Source organism: Pteropus vampyrus, unplaced genomic scaffold (genome assembly GCF_000151845.1).
Source record: "Pteropus vampyrus isolate Shadow unplaced genomic scaffold, Pvam_2.0 Scaffold355, whole genome shotgun sequence".
In the NCBI taxonomy this organism is placed as follows: domain Eukaryota; kingdom Metazoa; phylum Chordata; class Mammalia; order Chiroptera; family Pteropodidae; genus Pteropus; species Pteropus vampyrus.
Window position 1 is genome coordinate 523,630 of NW_011889136.1, and position 20,178 is coordinate 543,807.

At 48.9% G+C, this 20,178-nt stretch overlaps 1 protein-coding gene across 1 annotated transcript; it reads left to right on the forward strand.

Moving 5' to 3' along the window:
- The first annotated feature begins 2,940 nt into the window (after positions 1-2,940).
- On the forward strand, positions 2,941-12,089 carry MCEE (methylmalonyl-CoA epimerase). The gene is given in 3 exon segments (XM_011379123.2): positions 2,941-3,013; positions 4,091-4,428; positions 9,907-12,089. Coding segments are annotated over 3 exon segments (564 nt in total). The 3' UTR covers positions 10,060-12,089.
- The last annotated feature ends 8,089 nt before the right edge of the window (positions 12,090-20,178 follow it).

A 20,178-nucleotide genomic window follows, 5' to 3' on the forward strand; every position in this document is an offset into this window, starting at 1 on the left:
GTCCTCTCTTCCCCTGATCCCGATTTCCGGGGAGGAAGGCGGTGCCGCGCGGCGACGCCCCCGAGGTTCTTCTCAACAGCTGTGACAGGTCCCCCTGCGTAGCACCTTCAGGCGCTCGGGGAAATGACCCCTCCGCAGAGTTATTTTCCTCTCCCAGGACGTGCCCGTCTCCTCCGCCTGGTGGAACCTGCAGCCCTGGGCGCCCTCTGGACTCAAACCCGCTTCGCATGCGTCACCGGCCGTCCCCAAGGCCGAGTGACGGCCGCGTACAGAGAAGCGCCCCGTGACGGTCTCATCACATTATCAGTTTAAAGAGGTGACGTGTACGCGTCAAAAAAAAAAGTCACAACGGGCTCGTTAAGATGAATGATTTAACAGGCGGTAATTCAAGTTTTGCCGATAACGCGCCTTCCCAGACCGACCTCTCCTCAGTGAAACACAGGTCTCACACATCCTTGCATTAGCCCTTCGCAGAAAGAGAGAAAACGCATAAAACCAAGGGTCATCTCTGAGAAAGTAGACGTTGCTCTTAGAACATATACTAAAGATATTACAAATCGAGAAAACAGTGGGAAAGAATTTCAGAGGCATGAGAAAATTATTCATGATGGATTAACCACATTAACATTGATGTCAGACAGACCTGGGCTGAGGCCCAGCTGTGCCACCGAGTGTGACCTTGAAGGAAATTGCTCAGGCCTAGTTTCCTTGTGTCTAAATGGGAAAAATAATATTGTCATAGAGTTACTGTGAGCATTAAAGTGCTCACTGGACTATTACTGCTTCCCTCTGTTTAGGCAGAGCTGGGCTGTGTCATGATTCACTTCCAGAATTCGTGATTTCAGTTAACCCAGGGAAAATGACAGACCTAGGCAAGATTGTGTAGAAGTATAGTTGTGTAACTCCCAACAGTGATGTAAACCCAAGGAGTGCCTACTAGGTGAGGTCAGATCAGTCAGATGTTAGGTCATGGGATTGCGACCACTGCTTCTGAACCCCAGCAGTAGGGGAATGCCTCGAGAGGGGGCCTGTCTGCATTGGGGGTGGTACCCAGCCTGTAGGTTCCTGAAGGGCAGAATTGTAAACACAATTTCCACTTCTATATGATATTAAAAGGATTTCCCAAGTTAACAAGAAGTCCCGAGCAGTGTGGGTGAATTAACAGAGTTGCTCTAAAGAACTAATTTTAACTCGGAAAAGTTGTAAATCGGTATTGTTGTGTCAAAGTGCAAAAGGAGTACTTTGCTTAGCAGCATTCCACCAGGATGTCAATAGTCACAAAATAAAGAAAAATTACCAAGTGTATTCTAATATCAGAGCCCACACTGACAGCTTCCAGAATGAAGGAGTAGTCTCCATAAACAGTAAGTTGTGGCCTGATGAAGTGTCGGAGTGAGCACAGAAGCGGCACGTGTGCCAGACACGGGCCGGATGCGAGCGACCTTTAGTTACGGAGCAAGGTGTTTAGTACCGTGTACAGGGTGGGCGCACAGTCAGCCTCCTCCTTTGAAAGCATGAAAGGTGTTAGAAGTCAGACATACTTACGTTTATCAACAAGCCATTAGCATAACCTTTCTGAAAGTGCCAATCATGATAATCCTCGGAATTACGTACTTTGCGTCAGGCACTTCTCTAAAGCATTTCTGTGTATTTTTCATTTTAATCAAATGACAGTCCTGTGAGGTAGATATTATCTTCCCGTATGAGAAAAACACAGGCACAGGGTAATAACTAGGCCAAGTTACACAGGGAGTGGCGGGGTCGAGCCTGGAAGCCAGGCAGTAGAGCCCAGAGCCCACGCACCCTGCCTCCAATGCGACACTTAGACACAAAACCTGAAGGAAAGATGTAAAACTCCGAGTATTAGAGGAGAAGCATTTGAACTTTTTCATCGGCCCAAACGGAACCCGTCCACCCATTCGACAGTAACCCCGTTGTCCCCTGCCCCAGCTACCCACCGCGCTCCTTCCTCTGTGTGAACCTGACTGCTGCAGGTGTCTCATGTAGGTGGAATTGCGTGACAGTTGTCCTTTTGTGACTGGCTGGTTTCACTTACTATGTTTTCAAGGACCGTCCGTGGTGTGCCATGTGGTCAGAATTTCGTTCCTTCTCAAGGTCGAGTAATTGCACGTGTAAACCACAGTTTACCTTTGCACCTGTTGACGGACACGGGTTATTTCTACCTTTTGGCTGTTGTGAATAGCACAGCTATGAACGTGGGTATATAAATACCTCTTCGAATTCTAGCTTTTCTTTCTTTTTGGATATATACCCAGAAGTGGGATCGATGGATCATATGGTGATTTTGTTATGACCCCACTTTTAAGGAACATAAAACGTCACGGAAAAACAGGAGAAGCTCAGAAAAATGAGTCACGGCAAACCAGCAAGGTACTCGTTAGCGGGCGGTACCAGTATTTTTTAAAAACCAAAATAGAATAGATAATATCGGAGCACAGCACATCTGGTGAGAAGTAGGTATTTTTATGACATTTACTGTCAATCGTACATTTACGTGTATGTGCGTACTGGGTTGGAACACACTTGAATTTCCTGATGATACAGTGAGTCCGTAGAACGGGGCTGTGCCAACCTATTGATAATGAGAAGCTTTGGACATTTCAGTCATCAATTATATAGGCTGGAGCGTAGCAGAAGACCATCTGAGGCAGAATCTTGCCTTCTGCTGACCCATGATACATCCGGTTTGTCGAGCAGAGCACCGCGCACCGGGTGCCAGTCCCAGGGGAGGGCCCACTGCATCTCGGTACCGGGGTCTCCACGCACTGGGTGGAACTATACACCCTACATGGGGAGGAGACAGTGTGACAGCTTCAGTGGCAGGCGTCAGTCCCCCATGGCCATCGGGTCTCTCCCAGTGGCCGGCACAAGACAGTCCCCTCCCCTCAGGACAGATGTAACAGTGGGGTGGGCCACACGATGCTCACGCTTGAAGCAGAAACAAAGGAGCATTCACTGAGCCTGACAGAGGAGAAGACGTCCCCAGTACAAGGTGACGGCCTGGCACAGGCTGTGGGGCTCTTTGTCTCTTGGTAAGGAAGGTTCCAGGCCCAGGCCCACCCTTCTGCGTGTGACTCAGTGGGGGTCGAAAGGCCGTGCACGTGGGACCGCCTTTCCCAACAGGGTCGATGGCCTAAAATCAAACTGTGTCGCTTTAATTTCCTCGTTATCAAAAACTTCAGTAAAGGAGAACTAATTTTTCATTAGCCGAAGCTCTGTGATGCTTAGTACTGTTTAAAGTGTTTTGTGTCAAGAGCTAAAAACCAATTATTTACAATATGTGTTCTTCAATGTACTGTTTCATAGTTTTCTATTAAGTGATGCGGATTTACAAGATTGTGTTTAGACCTCGTGCATGTGTGTAACTTTGATTCTGGAGAGAATCCGGCTCTTAAATCCAGTGTTTGGGGACCGGGGACAGCAAATCAGGCCTCTTCAGTTTCCGGATGAAGGCGGTCTCTTTGCACTCACAAACAATTCTAATCCTTCAGCATTATTAAAAACACATTAAAAAACCTGGTGTCAGGGGAAGTTTTCATGAGCTTAGGTTCCCTCTCGATCTTTGCTCGTTTTCCCCCAATGATGAGATATTTCCCTTAGCCGATGATCATTCAAATAAAATACACATTCAAAAGTACTGAATGTTCATGGCTGTAATGAGCTTATTACAGAATACGTGACAGAAAAGTAGTTATAGATAAGGAAGAAAATGGCTTGTTCTCATCATTAAATATGTTATTGTACTGTCACATTTAAAAGTACCCTCGGTGCAATGCAGACTAGCAAGTAATTCTTGATGTGCAGCTGTCCTTTGAGTGTTACCAATAAGTGTGAATCATGAAAAATGTCATGCTTTGCTCCGAGTCTAAAAAGCTCAGAATTAGCTTTTTAATTCCAGCTATTTTAGAGACGAGCGAGTGATTTTGACTTGTTTTTCCCTCTCTCTCTCTCCTAATTTAATTTCGGTAATTAAAAATTACATGTACAATTTATTTCATTTTTTAAACATTAATTTTCGAAGTGCATTTATTCTCAAAAGAAGACTATCGACGGCTGTTCTATTTTTCAGTGCTTTTCCCCCGACTTCGAACTCCAGTTCCAACAGTAAGAGCTTTTGTCACCAACCAGCCCTCGCATCAAGTGGCAGGTCCCGTGTGGAACCTGGGTCGACTCAACCATGTGGCCATAGCAGTGCCAGACTTGGAAAAGGCCAAGGAATTCTATAAGAGCGTTCTGGGGGCCCAGGTCAGCGAGCCGGTCCGTCTTCCGGAGCATGGAGTGTCTGTCGTTTTTGTCAACCTGGGAAATACCAAAGTGGAACTCCTTCATCCGCTGGGAAATAACAGTCCGATTGCAGGTTTTCTGCAGAAAAACAAGGCCGGAGGGATGCATCACATCTGCATTGAGGTATTTCAGTAACTTTAATGCTTGGAGCTTTCAATTTCCATGAGAAACTTTGTGAAAGTTGTTTAAGGAGACTGGCCCTGTCGGTCCCACTCCAAGGCGGATTAATAGATACATTCTCTCTCCCTCTAGAAAACTGCAAATGATAATATAGTTTTTCGAAATCTGGTTTCAGCAGCCACCGTGAAGGCCGTCGAAGTTGGCTTTAACAGATGTGCGTTTTCGCTCTAGCATTTCTTGGTCACGTGTGGCCTCCCATGTAACTGGAATGTGGCTGCTTACAGTGGCACAGGGCAATTAGAAGCCGCATGTGGAGAGACTCGTAAAGTAAGACTTTCTACATACATACTAAGTATTCTTATATTTTTCTTCTATTCCCTACAGTTCTAACGACTGGCTGCTCATTACAAAAGCAATAAATTTTCAATTACTGACTGGTCTTTAAGATCGCTCTCTCGCATCTGCTAGTGATCCCTGAGCAAACGTGAAACGTTACGCGAGAACATTCTCATTAGAGACCCTTCCCTGCGGGTGTTCACGTTCCGATCCGTGCCTTTCGAGCCCACAGCCGTATCAGTCACGCTTCCGTTTAAATTCTCCCACGGGAGGAAGGACGTAATTAATGTCAGGCCTCCTTCGTAATCCAGAAAAGCAGGGGAGGGGGTGTTCATTCTCAAGTGGGCGCACGGCCGACTTAGTTCCCGTCGTAGTGCGGACTCTGCTGAGCGCGTGACGAACAGGGCACGCCAGGGCCACCTCTGCGGGACCGCAGGCGACCCAGGCCGGCTGGTCGGCAGCTGCCGCTCTAAGCCTCCCGAGTACCCGTCCCTGGGACCTGTCAGGTAGCCCCCACCACGACACACGATTCAGCAACCAAGGGGGCGAGGCTTGCGCTGAGGGGCCCCCGGACTCGGTCGCGCACGGTCCCCTCTGTCGCATTTGGTGGGCACTCTCGTCTGTTTCACCTTCCCGGCCGTTAAGGGTTCTCAGTGTCACTCTGGCCTTCACAGCACTGGATGCTGCAGACGGGCAGCCGACGGCGACACGAAGTCCCCTCCGTCCTCCTGGGGTGCCAGCGCGTGCCGTTACTCACGCACACCCTGCGTTTGCCACGGCGGATCGGAGGTGACTGAGCGGAGGGACAAATGAGAAACAGTGCCAGCTAGAGCAGACCTGGCAGGCAGAGGGCCGCGAGGACACGGGCCACGCACTGAGTCCCGCCGGAGACTGCCCTCCAGGTGCCGAGGCAGGGGACCGCGCCCCCGCCACCGCTTCAGTCCTGAGGACCTGAGGTGGGCACAGCAGAATAGCTGTCCCCGTTGGTGGGGAGAGCTGGAGTGGCCCAGAGCAGGCGTTGGGGCGCACGGGTGAAGAGGGCGCCCACGGGCCAGGGCCGCCTGCCATGAAGGCCAGGGGCCAAGCTGGGTGCCCGAGTGAGGAGGCCAGCCCGGTGCAGGGGCTCGGAGCCCAGGCATGTTGGGGGGGGGGCATCTACATGTGGGGGCAGGTGGAGGGGGGGAGCCCGTACAGGGTGAGAGAGGCCTTGGTACCGTGTGAGTCACCCAGCACGTGGGGCAGGCCTGACCCTGTGGAGGGGGGCATCAGTGCAGGGAGATGGTGACCCCATGTGGGATGGCAGGTGTCCTGGCGTGCAGTCGTCACGTCTGACCCAGGGCCTGGGCCTGCGTGAGGTCAGGGCGCTGTGAGCATGTGGGACACTTTCGTGTGGGCCGTGGCCCAGCCCAGCTGGCTTAGGGGGCCGTGACATGGGGCCTGGGTGGCCTGGCACAGTAGGGACGCGGCGGGTGGGGGCGCCGGGGAGACAGTGGCTGAGGAGTGCACGGGTGAGGCAGGGGCGGCAGCGGTGACAGAGATGGTGACGGGTGGGGGGGGGCGCCCGCCCAGCGAGCGAGGCCGCGAGGACTCTGGGGGCCGGGCTCCGGGCCCGGGGAGGCGCTTGTGCTCCCCGGCCCAGGCTGCTGGGACCGCACGTGACAGAAACGCCGTTTGGAAGAACGAGACGGAACAGTGGAAAGGAAGGCAGCGGTCACAGTGTTGCTTTCTGAGTAGTCAGGTGACGGGCGACTGGCTTTCTTGTGTCCGCTTCTGTATGTTTGATGGGTCTTTTTCCGTCGAGTGTGACTTCCTCATGAAAGAAAAGTCGTATAACTTTAAGATAAAAGGCTATTGAGAAACTTATTTTCTGCACACTTTTCAATCGGGAAGGGAGAAAATTGGACTTTTCAGAATATTCCATTCTCTTAGGCTCGACGGTAAACCCTAGGCAACTGCTAAGCCCTGCAAAGGGTCCGTGTATCACCAGTCCCCAGCCATGGGGGTCCCATACAGTGGCGACACTTCCAGAGAACAGAACAAAACAGAAACACTGAGCAGTTTGTTGAGGTTTTACATTTTCTGTGTTATTAGATAAAGAAAAAAATTTTAAACTTTCATCTGCTGCTAACATCATTTTGTGAAAGAAAAGGCGTTTTATTACCAGGAAAAAGTAAAGAAGAGGAAATGACAGAAATCCTCTCAGAATAAGAGTCCCGTCAATTAAACAAATTTAGTTTTTTGGTTTTTGTTTCTTTACAATGTTTTACTTTCAGTTGGTGAAGGTGTCAGGGGAGGGCATTGGGGACACTTGCTGCATAGTTTATACACAGACGACATGCGTGCAGCCAGCGTGGAAGCACGGGTGAGTGCGGCCCTTCTGAAATGATCCTAGGAATGCACAGGGACCCTCTGAGCCCCGCACGAAGTGAGAACGACCTCAGGGTTACGTGATTCACTTAGTTTTTAGTTTGGGGGAAAAGACAATTGAAACAAATATTTCATCCAGACTTAAATTTAACTTCGATGGATTTATATCAGTTTGAGGATTAAATTTTTTCATCATTGGTATCAACTAGGACCATTACGATTTTATAGAAAATAAAAGGCCGCATTTTAAACATCAAAATACGTACCATAAAAGCACGTTATCACTTGTTCATAAAATTCGGTCACTGAAAATTCCATACCTTTAGGTTTTTTAAAAGATCTTATTTAATCTAACTCCTTGCCTTCAAATAAACAAGATTGTATTGCCATTTTCAGATGAGGGGGCTGAGGGCCAAAGAGATGGTAAGATTTCCCTGAAGATTCTGATAATGCAGACATGTTTTGATGTAGAGTGCCGTTGCTCCAGAGAGAATCAGGCTGAGCTCCCGGGCACCGATGCAGCTTCTGCCCCCCGCTTCCCCCCACCCCCACCAGGAGAAGCTGAAGTGAAGTTGGGGTGAATAGCCGAGATTTTCACCCACGGCCTCCAGGGGCTCACAGAGTCATAAAAGGGACTGTATAAGCACATTTGTAAAAGTGGGTTATTATTGACCGTGCTGTTTTTGTTTTTAGGAGGAAGAACTTAATCCCCCAAATTGAATCGCTCCTCATTTCTTACACCCTTAAAGCAGGTGGTGCATCTACAGAAGACATCGTTCATGCGTAACTCGAACTCGTATACTTACTAGTCAGACAGAGTGCAGAGCCAGCCATCAGGTGTAGAGGACACACAGGCTCCAGAAGACACCCTCACCTCCGACACCATTGGCAAACTAGCGGGTTTCCAAACCACCCTCGTGCTCGCTGACCCACTCGAAACGCTCACAGAACCCGCTGCAAGTTGTTACACTCACGGGGACCGTTTATTAGATGTGCAAAGGATACAGGTCCCAGTCAGCCAAAGGAAGAAGCACATAGGGCAGATCTGGGAGCGTTCTCAACTCGAAGCTTCCGTTTTTCCCAGAACACGTTACCGTTGGCGTTGACGTGACGTGCAACAGTACGCGAGTGCTGCCAGCCAGGGAGGCTCACACCAGCCTCGGTGCTGAGTGTTCGTGCACGATCGGTTGGTTGATCGCCCACAGGCCTGATCTCAGCCTCCAGAGCTACTCCTACTGTGGGACCCGTGGCCCCTACCTGAAGTCGCAGGGCCTGGCAGCCGGCCCCTACCCTAAGACTCGAGTGTGGCCGGCTCTGCTTGACGATGCAGTTTAATCAGCTTCTTCCCTAAACTAAGACACTCCTATCAGGTTACAGAAATTAGCTCCCAGAAGTCAAGGCCAGATCTTAGACAAGGCCAAATTCTTTACTATTACACACACATGTCAGGATTATAAGTAATTTTAAGATTTGGAAGAACGTGTCAAACAGTACAGTGTTTACTTCTGGAGAGGGAGATTATATTAATGGTAGTTAAGGGATACTTAGCTTTATCTGTTTAACTTTTCATGTACAACTTTTAAATTATTTTCAGACGGAAAGACTGAATTTAGACTAACTTTGGGAAAATGGAAAGAGGCCAAATGCAATAGAATGAAATTCATTATATCCAGATACAAAGAAGTACGCCATCGGGAGGAGTCCAGCTGTTCTGGAAAGATGAGAGCAGACCAGCCATTTCAGGACAGCACGAAATGACCACGTCACCCATCGATTTGGGTAGAGCGATCGGATTTTAAAGGGGCCTTTATCAGGGATGTGCGAATAGCGTGTACACGCCGTTCGAGGAAATCGTAGTGTATTTATAGTGATATTCAGTGTCCTCGTCTGTTGCTAGACCCGTTTTAGAATCCAGTATGTAATCCTTGCTCTTCGAGAATAAGATCTGCACATACAGACGTTCGTCACATTGCGCGTTGGGTACGTGGGTGTTGTGTCGTTCTCTGCATTTTGTTAATGTGTCGAATGCTGTTGGAGCCTTAGACTCCGAACGATGCCTGAGCGCCTACGAGTATGGGCGTGCGTGGTGCACCTTCCTCTCCGTCGCCTCGGTTCCCAGGCTCAGAGGATGACTTTCCAAGATAGAAGAGAATCATTTTTCCACAAGTAGCTAGGGACCCATTTGCTCCTTTAACTTAGACTGCGAGTAAACAGAAAATAGAAATGATTTACAAGAGAGTCGTAAAATTGTAAATGTTTGGTTTTACAGAACGGAGAAAAACATTTTGGGGACAGTTTAACAGTGATTTTCACGTACATGAAGTTTTAATTTCAGAAGTGATAGCCGGTGGTTTGGCAGGTGGGCGGTCGGGGCTTCGGGGAAGCACCGTTTGCCGAGCACCTGTCCGCCGTGCAGAAGCTGCTTACCTGCCGCCTCGCTTTAAACTCGCCCATTTGTGTGGCACGGCTCATCCACCTATAACACGGGGAACCCAAGGCTCTCAGGAGAGAAGGATTTGTGCAGCGCCCCCGTGGTCCTGCAGGAAGAAAGTGGCACACAGCGTAGCACGCGCTACGTGGCTGTAAGGAGACGTGCTCACCGAGGATGAAAACCCTTAAGCACTTAGAATTCAGCTCGTCCTCGTGGTGGGTCAGGAACGGTTCTGCCCAGCGGTAGAGGAGGCGGGCCACGGGACCTCGCAAAGGTCTAAGGCTCAAGATGCCGTAATTCGGTATTTCGTGATCTCGGATGTGTTCTCATTATCTTCTCGCCTCCAGGTGGATGATATACACGCAGCCGTGACGGATCTGAAAGAAAAGGAGATCCGCAGTCTGAGTGAAGAGGCCACGATAGGGGCCCATGGGAAACCGGTGGTCTTCCTGCACCCCGGAGAGTGAGGCGGCATCTTCATCGAGCTGGAGCAAGCCTGACTCGTGTCTGCAAGAACCACTCGCCGGAGAAGCTCAGCACAGTGTACTGTGGCCTCGAGTCCGCTGCTTCTATCACTTAGAAGCTCGACGTTAAAGACTAAGTTACAGAAAGAGATCAAAGAGTTATATATATTTTTGGGGGGGGGGTGGAGGATGGAGGGGAAGGGAGGGGAAGGGAGGGGTACACAAAGACGTTAAGAAAGAACACCTGACAGCTGCATGGCTACGTATTTGGGACACAGTGGTTTCTCAGGATGTTATGGAGACTTTTTTAGAGCAGACTGTGTAAGGTCAAGGCATTTTGATCTCGAAACTTTTGCTCTTCTGGAAAGACTCGTGTTCACGAGTTCCTCAAAGCAGGCGTTTTGGCTGCTAGTGCTAGACGTGCGAACAGGCAGTTTTATGGAAAACTTGGTGCACGATCTCTTGGGTATATAGACGGCTGAATTTTTAAAAAATCAGACATCGAGAGGGCAGTGAATTTGTAGAGTCACCTATCATTCAAGTGCTAGAACACAGCAGGCCCTAGATGAGGATGTAAAATGAATAAAAACATCGGCAGGAAGCTCATGGTCCGGTGGGGGAAAACTACTTCGAAAAATAAATGTAAATGCTTACAAAACAACACGGATGAGCTGGAAGACGAAAAGGAAGGGAGTGTAGGTCTCGGCAAGGGCTCAGAGGCACGCCAGGTCTTTGGTCAGACTCCCAAGTGTAATAGCGATGAGTGCCAAACGATTTCAAGAACCACAGATGGTGTGCAGAGTGCATAGTGTATGGGAAAGCGGTTAAGGTCAAGTTCAGCGATGACCGGATGTTGAGGACGTGAGGAGGTGCGTACACATCGAGCTTGTGGAAGACAAGTACGACACCTCGTTGTACTTGTCATTTAAAAGTTAAAAGCAAAATGTGTGACATCGTCTGATGTGGTTCTCACTGTGTACAGAGGTGATATTTAAGATAACCGTATTGTAAAGAGGAAGGACGAAGGGACCTAAATGGTGGTTAAGTGTCAACATGCCACCGGAAGAGGTACGTGTCGACACTGGCGGACTGTGATCAAGTGCATATGTGTAGTGCAGTCCGTAGAATCACTGCTGAAATATCTTACAAAGAGATACACTGAAACATGTAGACAAATCAAGACGGAACACTAAAGAACGTCCAGAATACCTACCCGAAGACAGACCAGGCGAAACGAGACAGACAAAACAGTAAAAGCAGACGACGTCGTAACACGTCAATAATTACGTGAAGTGTAAGTGGGCTCACCAGTGAAAAGATTGGGAGAATGGATAAAATCATGACCCAACCATATGCTACCTACAAGAAATCCCCTTCCAGTGTAATAATGTCGGTAGGCAAAAGAATCCAATGTAATAATGTCGATAGGGAAAATGATGTCGGTAGGCAAAAAGATATCCTTGCAAACACTCACCCAAAGCAGGCTGGAGTGGCCGTGACATTGGACAAATAGACTTCAGAACAAAAGAAAATTGCCAGGAACGTTGTGTAACGCTAAAAGGATCAGATCACTAGAAAACGTGACAACACGTGAACGTGCACTAAGCGGTAGGGCTGGAAAATACACGAAGCAAGAATTAACAACTAGAAAAAGGCAAATTCAGTTACAACTGGTAACGTATAAAACCACTAGACAGCAACTATATAGAGCCGGACAGTACCATCAACTAATACAGAATGCCCATTCTTTTCAGGCATGTTTGGGACACCGAGACGGGCCATATCTTGGGTTATAAAAGAAGCGTTAAGATATTTAAAATAAGTAAAACCATGTAAAATATGCTTTGTGATCATAACCGAATCAAACTAGAAATCGGTAACGAGGAATCTCCAAGAAACTTGTAAATTACACAACACACTTCTAAGTAATCGAAGAAGTCTCAGAGAAGTAAACAGCCGAACGAAAATATAGCATGTTTTTTTCTAAAACTCACTGGAATTTAATAACATTGACAATTCAATAAAATTCTCCCTTCACAAGCAGAATAAAATTTGGTAGCAACATATGCAAAATAGTATGTGTGGTAAACGGTGTGGATAGCTCTGAGCATCCGTTCACCATTTTGCCCTCATGGAATTCTAACTCGGATCGATGCTTATCCCCCGGCACACCGATAAAGCGTCAGTTAAAGTCCAAGTGGGACTTAACTTCCATCGCCCTTGCCAGTGACGGGTCATAAACGCAGATCCGGGCCTTCCAATTTCCTAAGGCGTAAGCTTAAGAGTGCCGATTTTAGATGTTACTTCCCAAAATATTGATCGCTATAAATTTCCTCCTAATCACTGCCTTTCCTGTATCCCACAAGGTTTGATAAGTTCTATTTTATTTTTCATTTAGTTCAGAACGTTTGAAAATTTGTCTTGAGAGTTCTCCTTTGACCCGCGTGTTATTTAGAAGAGTTACTTAATCTCCATTATCTGGGGATTTTCCAGCTGTCTCTCGTTAAGGGTTTCATGGTTTACTGCTTCCAGTGCCTCACACAACACTTTGCACCTGGTGGTCGGTAAATTGTTGAATACATTAATCCTGTTGGTGTAACCTCTAAAAAGCGGTTCATAAAATGTAAAATCATGGCTTCTCAGTCTTGATATGTTTCCTTCCAGCGAATAGAGACAAGTCACATCTTTGCCCTATTTGAGCCTTGTGTTAGGGTAGCAAGCGTATTAGGGAGCAGGTGCACGACTTCACTATTGCAAGTGAAGGCGATGACCCCAACCTCAGGGTGCCGAGGTTGCTGAATTCAGACCAAATAAGGCCCCGGAAAGACATACCTGTAAGCCATTCAACTTAACATTCAACTTATGTTTTACATCCCTTGAAATGTTCTGCTTTTGTTTACATTCCGTAGTATACGTCAGAACGTTTGATTACATCTTGTGATAATTAAACTTCCCAACTCGGGGAGGCCCCCTCAAGGTGTTTTTACGGAAAAGGTGCCTGATTAAAAACGTCTGAAGCCCATTACGCTCGCTCACCTCTGCGTCGAGGACAAAAGAACAGGTGGACGCAGGAGGGGCCGCCTGGGACCGGGCAGCCGTGCTGCTGAGCGGACGAGCCTGCGAATGGACGTTCTCACAGAACTCCGGAGAAGCTGCTGGAATCTCTCCACCTCCTGCGGCCTGCCCGGGCGTCCCCCCCAGTCTGTTCAGGGTGGGTACTACGACAGGTGACAGCCGGCAGACCCTTCACTCTGGGAGGGCATCTCGTCCCCCATCTGTCGCACGGGGTCGCTCCCCACACTCCCCTCCTCCCTGCGTCCCTGCCTCGGCAGATGCTTCTCTCCTGACCCCAAAGACTCGACCGCAACTTACCTAAACGTTTTAAACTCACGACAGCTGTGAAATTGGCACTAATATGAACCCCATGTCACAGATGAGGAAGTAAATAGCTAGGGTAAAACCCCACTTCTGCCTGACCTCCCCAAACTGCGCTCCGTCCACTATTTCTGCCTCCGTTGAAGAAACAACAGTGTATTTTAGGGGAATCTCTCCCCGTTTGGGGACCAAAATCTGTATCTGTCATTCTCTAGATAGTCTCTAAATCCGAGGCTCTTCGCTCTGTTTACATTGACGGCGGGCGCAGAGGGGATGCAGGTACCCACGCGACACGCGTAGAAGGGACTCGAGCAGTCGAAGAGAACAGGACCGGACGGGACGTTCCAATGGAGGGGAAGACCCAGCCTTGGCCATTATTCTTGAAGTCTGGGGTAGGAGACTCAATTTTATTTATGGTAGGACAATATATTCTTCCCTGTCTCTCTGCCAAAATTATTTCCGTTCCCTTTCTCAGAGCTGTTGAAACAGTACTAAAATCAATATGAACTGAGAGTTTCATGGGCTCGTGTGTCCTCTGGTCAGATACCCATGTTCAGCTGGCCGTTACAGAAACAGTAGATGTCTCGAGGTGACCTACAAATATGACACAGGGTCCCCAGCATCCAGAGTGGATATGGATGCACCACCCTGCTGAGTTCAAAGCCAGAATAGCTGTTCCGTGCTCTTCACCGGTTGGAAAAGCATTTTAGTTTTATACGCTTATCGTGTACAGAAAGATACCTCTCGATTTCGATTCAAATCTTAGTTGTTTAAAAGCCGAAATCTAGTCTTCATTTTATAAATCGAAAGAACTGGTTTTGGTAGGGGAGTAAGGCTGCCATGTTTTTACTGGAAAAAGTGCCAAGATGCTCCTCTGGAGAACTCGGAGATGAGGGAGGAAGGGGGTTCCCCTTGGCCAGGCACACTGGTACAGGCCGTAGGCAGGGGATGCGGTTGGCAGCCTTTTCCAGAGAATAAACGTCGTTTGCAGATGCATGACTAGGTAGTTGTCCCCAAACTCCCGTCAAGGGGACTCAAATAGAGATGTCGGCTCGGAGTGGAAAACAGTAATGTAAATACAGTTTACTGATGAAAAATGTAGTTGTTTGCAAGAAGGCCCTGGACACAACCTTCCTAGTCGCCACCCCGGAGTGCAGCATCCCAGCTGCGTGCCGGGCCCTGGGCTTGGTTCGCTCCTGGCCTTGAGCATGAAGTTGCCTCCCCTCCCCTGTCATTCTGTGTTCGTCACATATGCCATTGCCAGCATTCGAGGTCTACCCGATGGATGGATTTTTCATCCTAAATTAATAACATAGAATTCTGGCTTATATATCAGTCTCTATGGGTTTGGTTAATGTGTCTGTCTCAACGAGACAGGATCCCTTCGGTTACGCCCGGGTTGGTCTTTTGAGCTGGTAGGCCGGGAGACAGACGGAAGTAAATGTCACTTCTCAGCCTGTTGGCAGAGAACGGGTCGTCTCAGGCAGTACCCATGGTGTGAGACAGCTTGCTGTGAACTCCAGCAAAGGACAGTGGACAGTGAAGTTCGACATCTCGTTCGCGTGTGGCTTTGCCTGCGTCTTAGCATTGCCTCGTTCGAGGGTGACACTGTGTTTGCAAGTACGTAACAGAGAAACACATAACGAGACAGAATCGAATAGATTTACAAACTCACAGTACACGGAAATTTAGAGACGACAGTACAGTGAGCCTCCTCAGTTCCCACGAAGGTTCCAGAGGCCAGCCAGGCGTTCGTCTCTGACTTTCTAGTAGACAGACACAAGCACACGGCCGGTTGCAGATTGCGCCTGTAGTGGCGATAAAGCCCCGCCAGTCGTCCGAGACAGATTTCCTCATAGTGAGATGTGAGAAAAAAATTTCCTTAGCTTCTTGTAAAGAAGACACCCCGAGCTTCTGGGAAATGTTCTTGAGAGCATCGTCCTCGCGAGCAGACCAGCTCGTTTCTGCCTCGTACTCTCCGCCCTGTCCCCATGCAGACTGCCGACGTGAGTCCAGCAGAAGGCTGTCAGGCGAGGCACCGAGGCGTCTCAGTCCACGTGGAGTAAATGACAACTGTTGTGGACTCTGCTTCCCGGGGGTGCGCCGGCCAGAGACTCAGAAGTCAGAGCAGAACGCGGGAGCCGACCGTGTGCAGAACGAGAGAGAAACTTTGGAGGGGGGTGCGACGAGGACCCCCGGAGAGAGGGGTGTTGGGGTAACTGCTGTGCAGACTTTGGGGGGTTAAGAGACTCACTGTGTAAACAGGCCCCTGGCCATGCCTTCTAGAAACCTGCCCCGTAGTGCAGTGGTTTGGAGCAGCGCTTCAAAGTTACATGCCTGCGAACCTCAAAATGTAATTGTGAAATGTTGTACCTCTTCGCTCATTTTGAGTCGACATGTAAATTTTTTTTTATCCCGAATTCAAATGATTGCAAAGAATATAATTTCTGGGGTGCTGTAAACGTTGATATTTTGAAAGAAACTGACATCCATTTTTTTTACATGATCAGTGGAATATTAATACTGTAGCGTTTTGAAACCCTCCAACATTTACTTAAAAAATACCATAAACAAACTCTTAAGAGTCAGAAATTTTACCTTGTGGCTTTTACTTCTTGAAACTTCATTTCTATTCTGCCTCTCACATAGTTGTCTTAATACAATGTATTTTTATGCTCCATAGTCTTATTTTGATCATCTGATTAATCCAAAAGTGGCTAAGGTGTCGAGTGTTGATTCTGAGATCAGGTTACATGGAAGACTCTGGCTTCTCTCCTGTGGGTTCTTACTGCTCCTTCCTGCCCACTCCCTCTGGCCAGCTGACACGTCGCAAATGGCCCTGAGTTGGAGCCCGTGTGCCAAAGAACCCAGAGAGGCCTTCGGTCATCAGTCCATCGGTGTTTTGGGTATTGAAAAGGTATCTGCACCCCTGTGTTCATCGTACCATTATTCGTAACAGCCAAGACGTGGGGAAAACCTAAGTGTCTCTCAAGGGATGGCTGGACTTGGAGGATGCCAGCTACATATACGAATGTTATTCGGCCGCGATCCAAAAGGAAATCCCACCATGTGTGACAACATGGGTGGACCGTGGTTACGCCGAGTGAAATACATCAGAGAAAGACGAATACTTTACGATGTCACTTCCACGTGGAGTCTAAAAAAGCCAAACTCATAGAAACAGAGGAGAACGACGGTTCCCAGGCTTTGGGGAGACGTTCGTTGAAGGGCCCACACTTGCCACTAGACAGACGACTGACGCCTGGAGATGTGCACAGCAGGGACGGTGCAGGTAACGATGCCGTACGTGCGTGCGTGCGTTTCAGAGTTGCTAAGAGCCTAGGTCTTAAATGTTCGTAAATGTCCTAGATCGTAAACGCTCCCGCCACACAAGACAAACGATTATGCGACAAGGCGGAGGTGATAACTAACGCTGTGGGCGATGGTGTTGCCACACACCAGTGTCAGATTCACACGTTGTGCCTCTTAAACACACATGAATCCTGCCGGTGACCATGCGAGTGAGCTTCACAGCAACCCATTCTCAGATGAGCCTTCGGGTGTGGCCCTAGCTCCAGCCAACACCTTGACTGCGGAGCTGAGGTCACATTCACCCCTGACCCTCAGAAAATCCGTGACAGGCCTGTGGCTGTAAGCCGCTGTGTTGGAGTCATCTGTTACTTAGCTGTAGAAAACGAACACGCAAGTTAATGGGAATTGAGAGGGACCCATTCCTGGGCCAACACGAGAGATGCTTCCGTGACAGTCACGTTCTCGTGCAAGCTGTCCGAGGGTTAATTCCTGGCCTCAAAGCTGCAGGAGCAAGTGGGATGTGTAATACAAAACAGAAAATCAAAACTCGTCTATAACGGTGTAGGCGATGCAATTAAAATTCAGTTATAACAATCTGTCACATGGAGAGTGAGAGCTCCCGCCCCAGCCCAGGAGAACTACTCAACAACTTACTGTGTCTGCCTCCGACGACTTTTTAAATATATGTTTCAAGGTATTTTTATGAGATTTTATTATGGGAGGTTTTTTTTTTTTAAATCACAGTGTCTTAAATAGATCTTTAATCGTCGGGACATGTAAAGCTATTATATTATTTTTAAAAACACCTTTATTAGGATATAATGAAAATATAATAAACAACACACGTTGAATGTGTGCAATTTGATTTTTTTTTTCATTCTAGAATCAAGTCCCCCCTCAAATATGACTTTTGAATATTTGTGTCTCAGTTCTGGGGCTCATGTTTTAATCTTCTTGACAGTGTCTTCCGTAGAGCAAAAGTTTTTAATTTTTATGAAGTCAAGTTTATGAATTCTTTATGACTCATGCTTTGTGTCTTATCAGAAATATTTGCCTGATCCAAGGTCACAAAGATTTTCTCATGATTTTTTTTCTAGCATTTTTATAGTTTTAGGTTTTATGTTTGGGTCTGTAATCCATTCGAGTTAATTTTCATATATGGTGAAGACGTGGATTGAAGTTTATTGTGTAAAATATAGATATGTGTTTATTTCACCATAATATCCTTTGTCCACGGACATACCTTTGCATTTATTTGAAAATTAACTGCCTATGTATGTGTAGGTCTATTTTTAGACTCTATTCAGTTCTCTTGATGTTTATTTTTATGCCTATACGGTCATGATTGTTGCTCTCTAATAAGCCTTGAAATAAGATAACGTAAAGCCTCCGACTTTGTTTTTCTTGTTCAGAGTTCTTTTGGCTATTGTAGTATCTTTCCATAAAATTTTAGGATCGGCTTCTTTATTCCCACAAAAAGCCTGTATTTACTCCAGGAAACGCTTTCTCTGGAAGTGAACCAGCTAAAACGGTTCAGTTTGCCCCTAGATAGTAAGACTTCAGAGGCCAGGAGCCGACTCTGGCTCCCGACGGGAGAGGAGGAGTCAGGGGCAGGGCGGCGTCTGGGCCCCACCGGGGTCCTCTGTCCTGTGCTGGCAGCGTGAGAGAAGCCAGCGTCCCCTCGGCCCCTCGTGCTGGCATCTGCCGAAGTATCTGATCCATCCTGGTCCCTGAATCCCTGATCACCCTCTGCGTCTCAGCTCAATTGGTCTCGGGCCCTGAGCTGCGCGCGCACCGTCTGCACCCAGAGGCCTGGTGGGGAGACATCTGGCTGCTCCCCAGGGAGTTCTGTGAGGCGGCTCCTCCGCAGAGTGGCCTGGGAACTCTCTTAGCCCGTGGGTCTAAACCTGGATGTGCATCGGAACCTCCCAGAGGGTGTCAAAATAATAGACTCTGGGCTCTGCGCCCGAAGCCTCTGATTCTGGAGGTCTGGGGTGAAACCTGAGAATTTTCATTTCTAATCAGGCCCTAGGTGACGCTAATGCCGCTGCCTGGGGACCAGTTTCAGAGTCACTGCCCTAGAGGGGCAGGAGAGGCCCCCCACTTTCTGTCTGACACCCACCCAGACCTTGCCTTTCGAAGTATCGAAGCCAGGAATTTACTTACTGTCTGATTTCGCTGGCTTGGGGACAGTCCTCACAGCTAGGAGTCTGAGCTGGAAGGTCGGGAGAAGGGTCATGGGGTGACCCAACATCACACACCTGGATTAGAAGTCCCCGCGGACGCGCATAAGATCACAGGTGCTGGAGCTGGCTTCACGGGCCACAGACGGGGAGGCCGATTTCGGGGCCCCGTCCGTCTGTCACTCGGGTGAGTTCTAAAGCAGCCGTGTCCACGTCCGTCCGCACACGGCTCCAGGTGACTCCGGCCCTCGCCCCGCACCAGCCCTCAGCACACCGTGGGCGGCGGAGAACTAATTAGCATCTCACACAGGGCTCACAGGGTTCTGCGTCTGTGATTTACTCGCCGGGTGTTTTCGTTATGTCAAGTCCAAGACACGTGTTCCACTTCCAAGCTCCGCGGAGTGCGGGAGGCGGCGCGGCACACGGCTCGTGCAGGGAGCTGAGGGCTGTCACGGAAGCCTGGGGGCTGTCGTCGGTCCTTCCCCCATAGACCTGGCCCCGATTCCAGCGCCCGCCTCGGCGAGGGGCCCCGTGGCTCTTCAGGTCGCACGGGCCGGAGCCTGAAGACGAGGCCTGGCACGGCCTCTCCCCGCCAAGCGCCCCTCGGTGCGCACGTGCGTGCGCCCCTGTCCCCGGCGCTCACAGAGGCAGCTGTATGTAGCCTGCCCACAGCTCTGGCCCCTCCGCGGCTCCCCAGCCCCTTCGTCTGCTCCCCGCATCCGCTCTCATGCCCCCCATCCTCTCTCGGCAGCCAGAGTGTGTTCATGTGTTGATAATCATTTTTACAACACACCTGTAGTCACGTAAGCAGCCATTAAACCTGTCAAAAGAATCTCAGCCTCACACACGGGGTGGGAGGGTGACTTGGGGCCTCGCTCAGATACCCATCGCGTTGGCCAAGGCGAAAGCACTGTTGACGCAGACGCCCTGTCTGCTGCTGGTGGCGTGTGGCGTGTGGCGTGTGGCGTGTGGCGTGTGGCGGGGGAAGCCTCTGTCTAACCACGGCATTGTTGTGGCAGTCGGGCAGTGTTTATCAAGGTTATACATTTGCATACTTTCGAACCAAATTTTAGAAATTTACCCTACGGGGCAAAATGTCGCGTGGTGACGGTCATCTGTTGCAGCATTATTAAAAACGCAAACGGTTGGAAATAGCCTCAGGGTTTCTCAGTAGGAACAAGGTACGATGTAGAGGAGGACGGGGTATGATAGGGTTCTGTGAGGAAGCTCCCTGTGCACAGACATAGAATGTTCTCGAAGCTGTGTGGCTGCGGAGTGGCGTGAG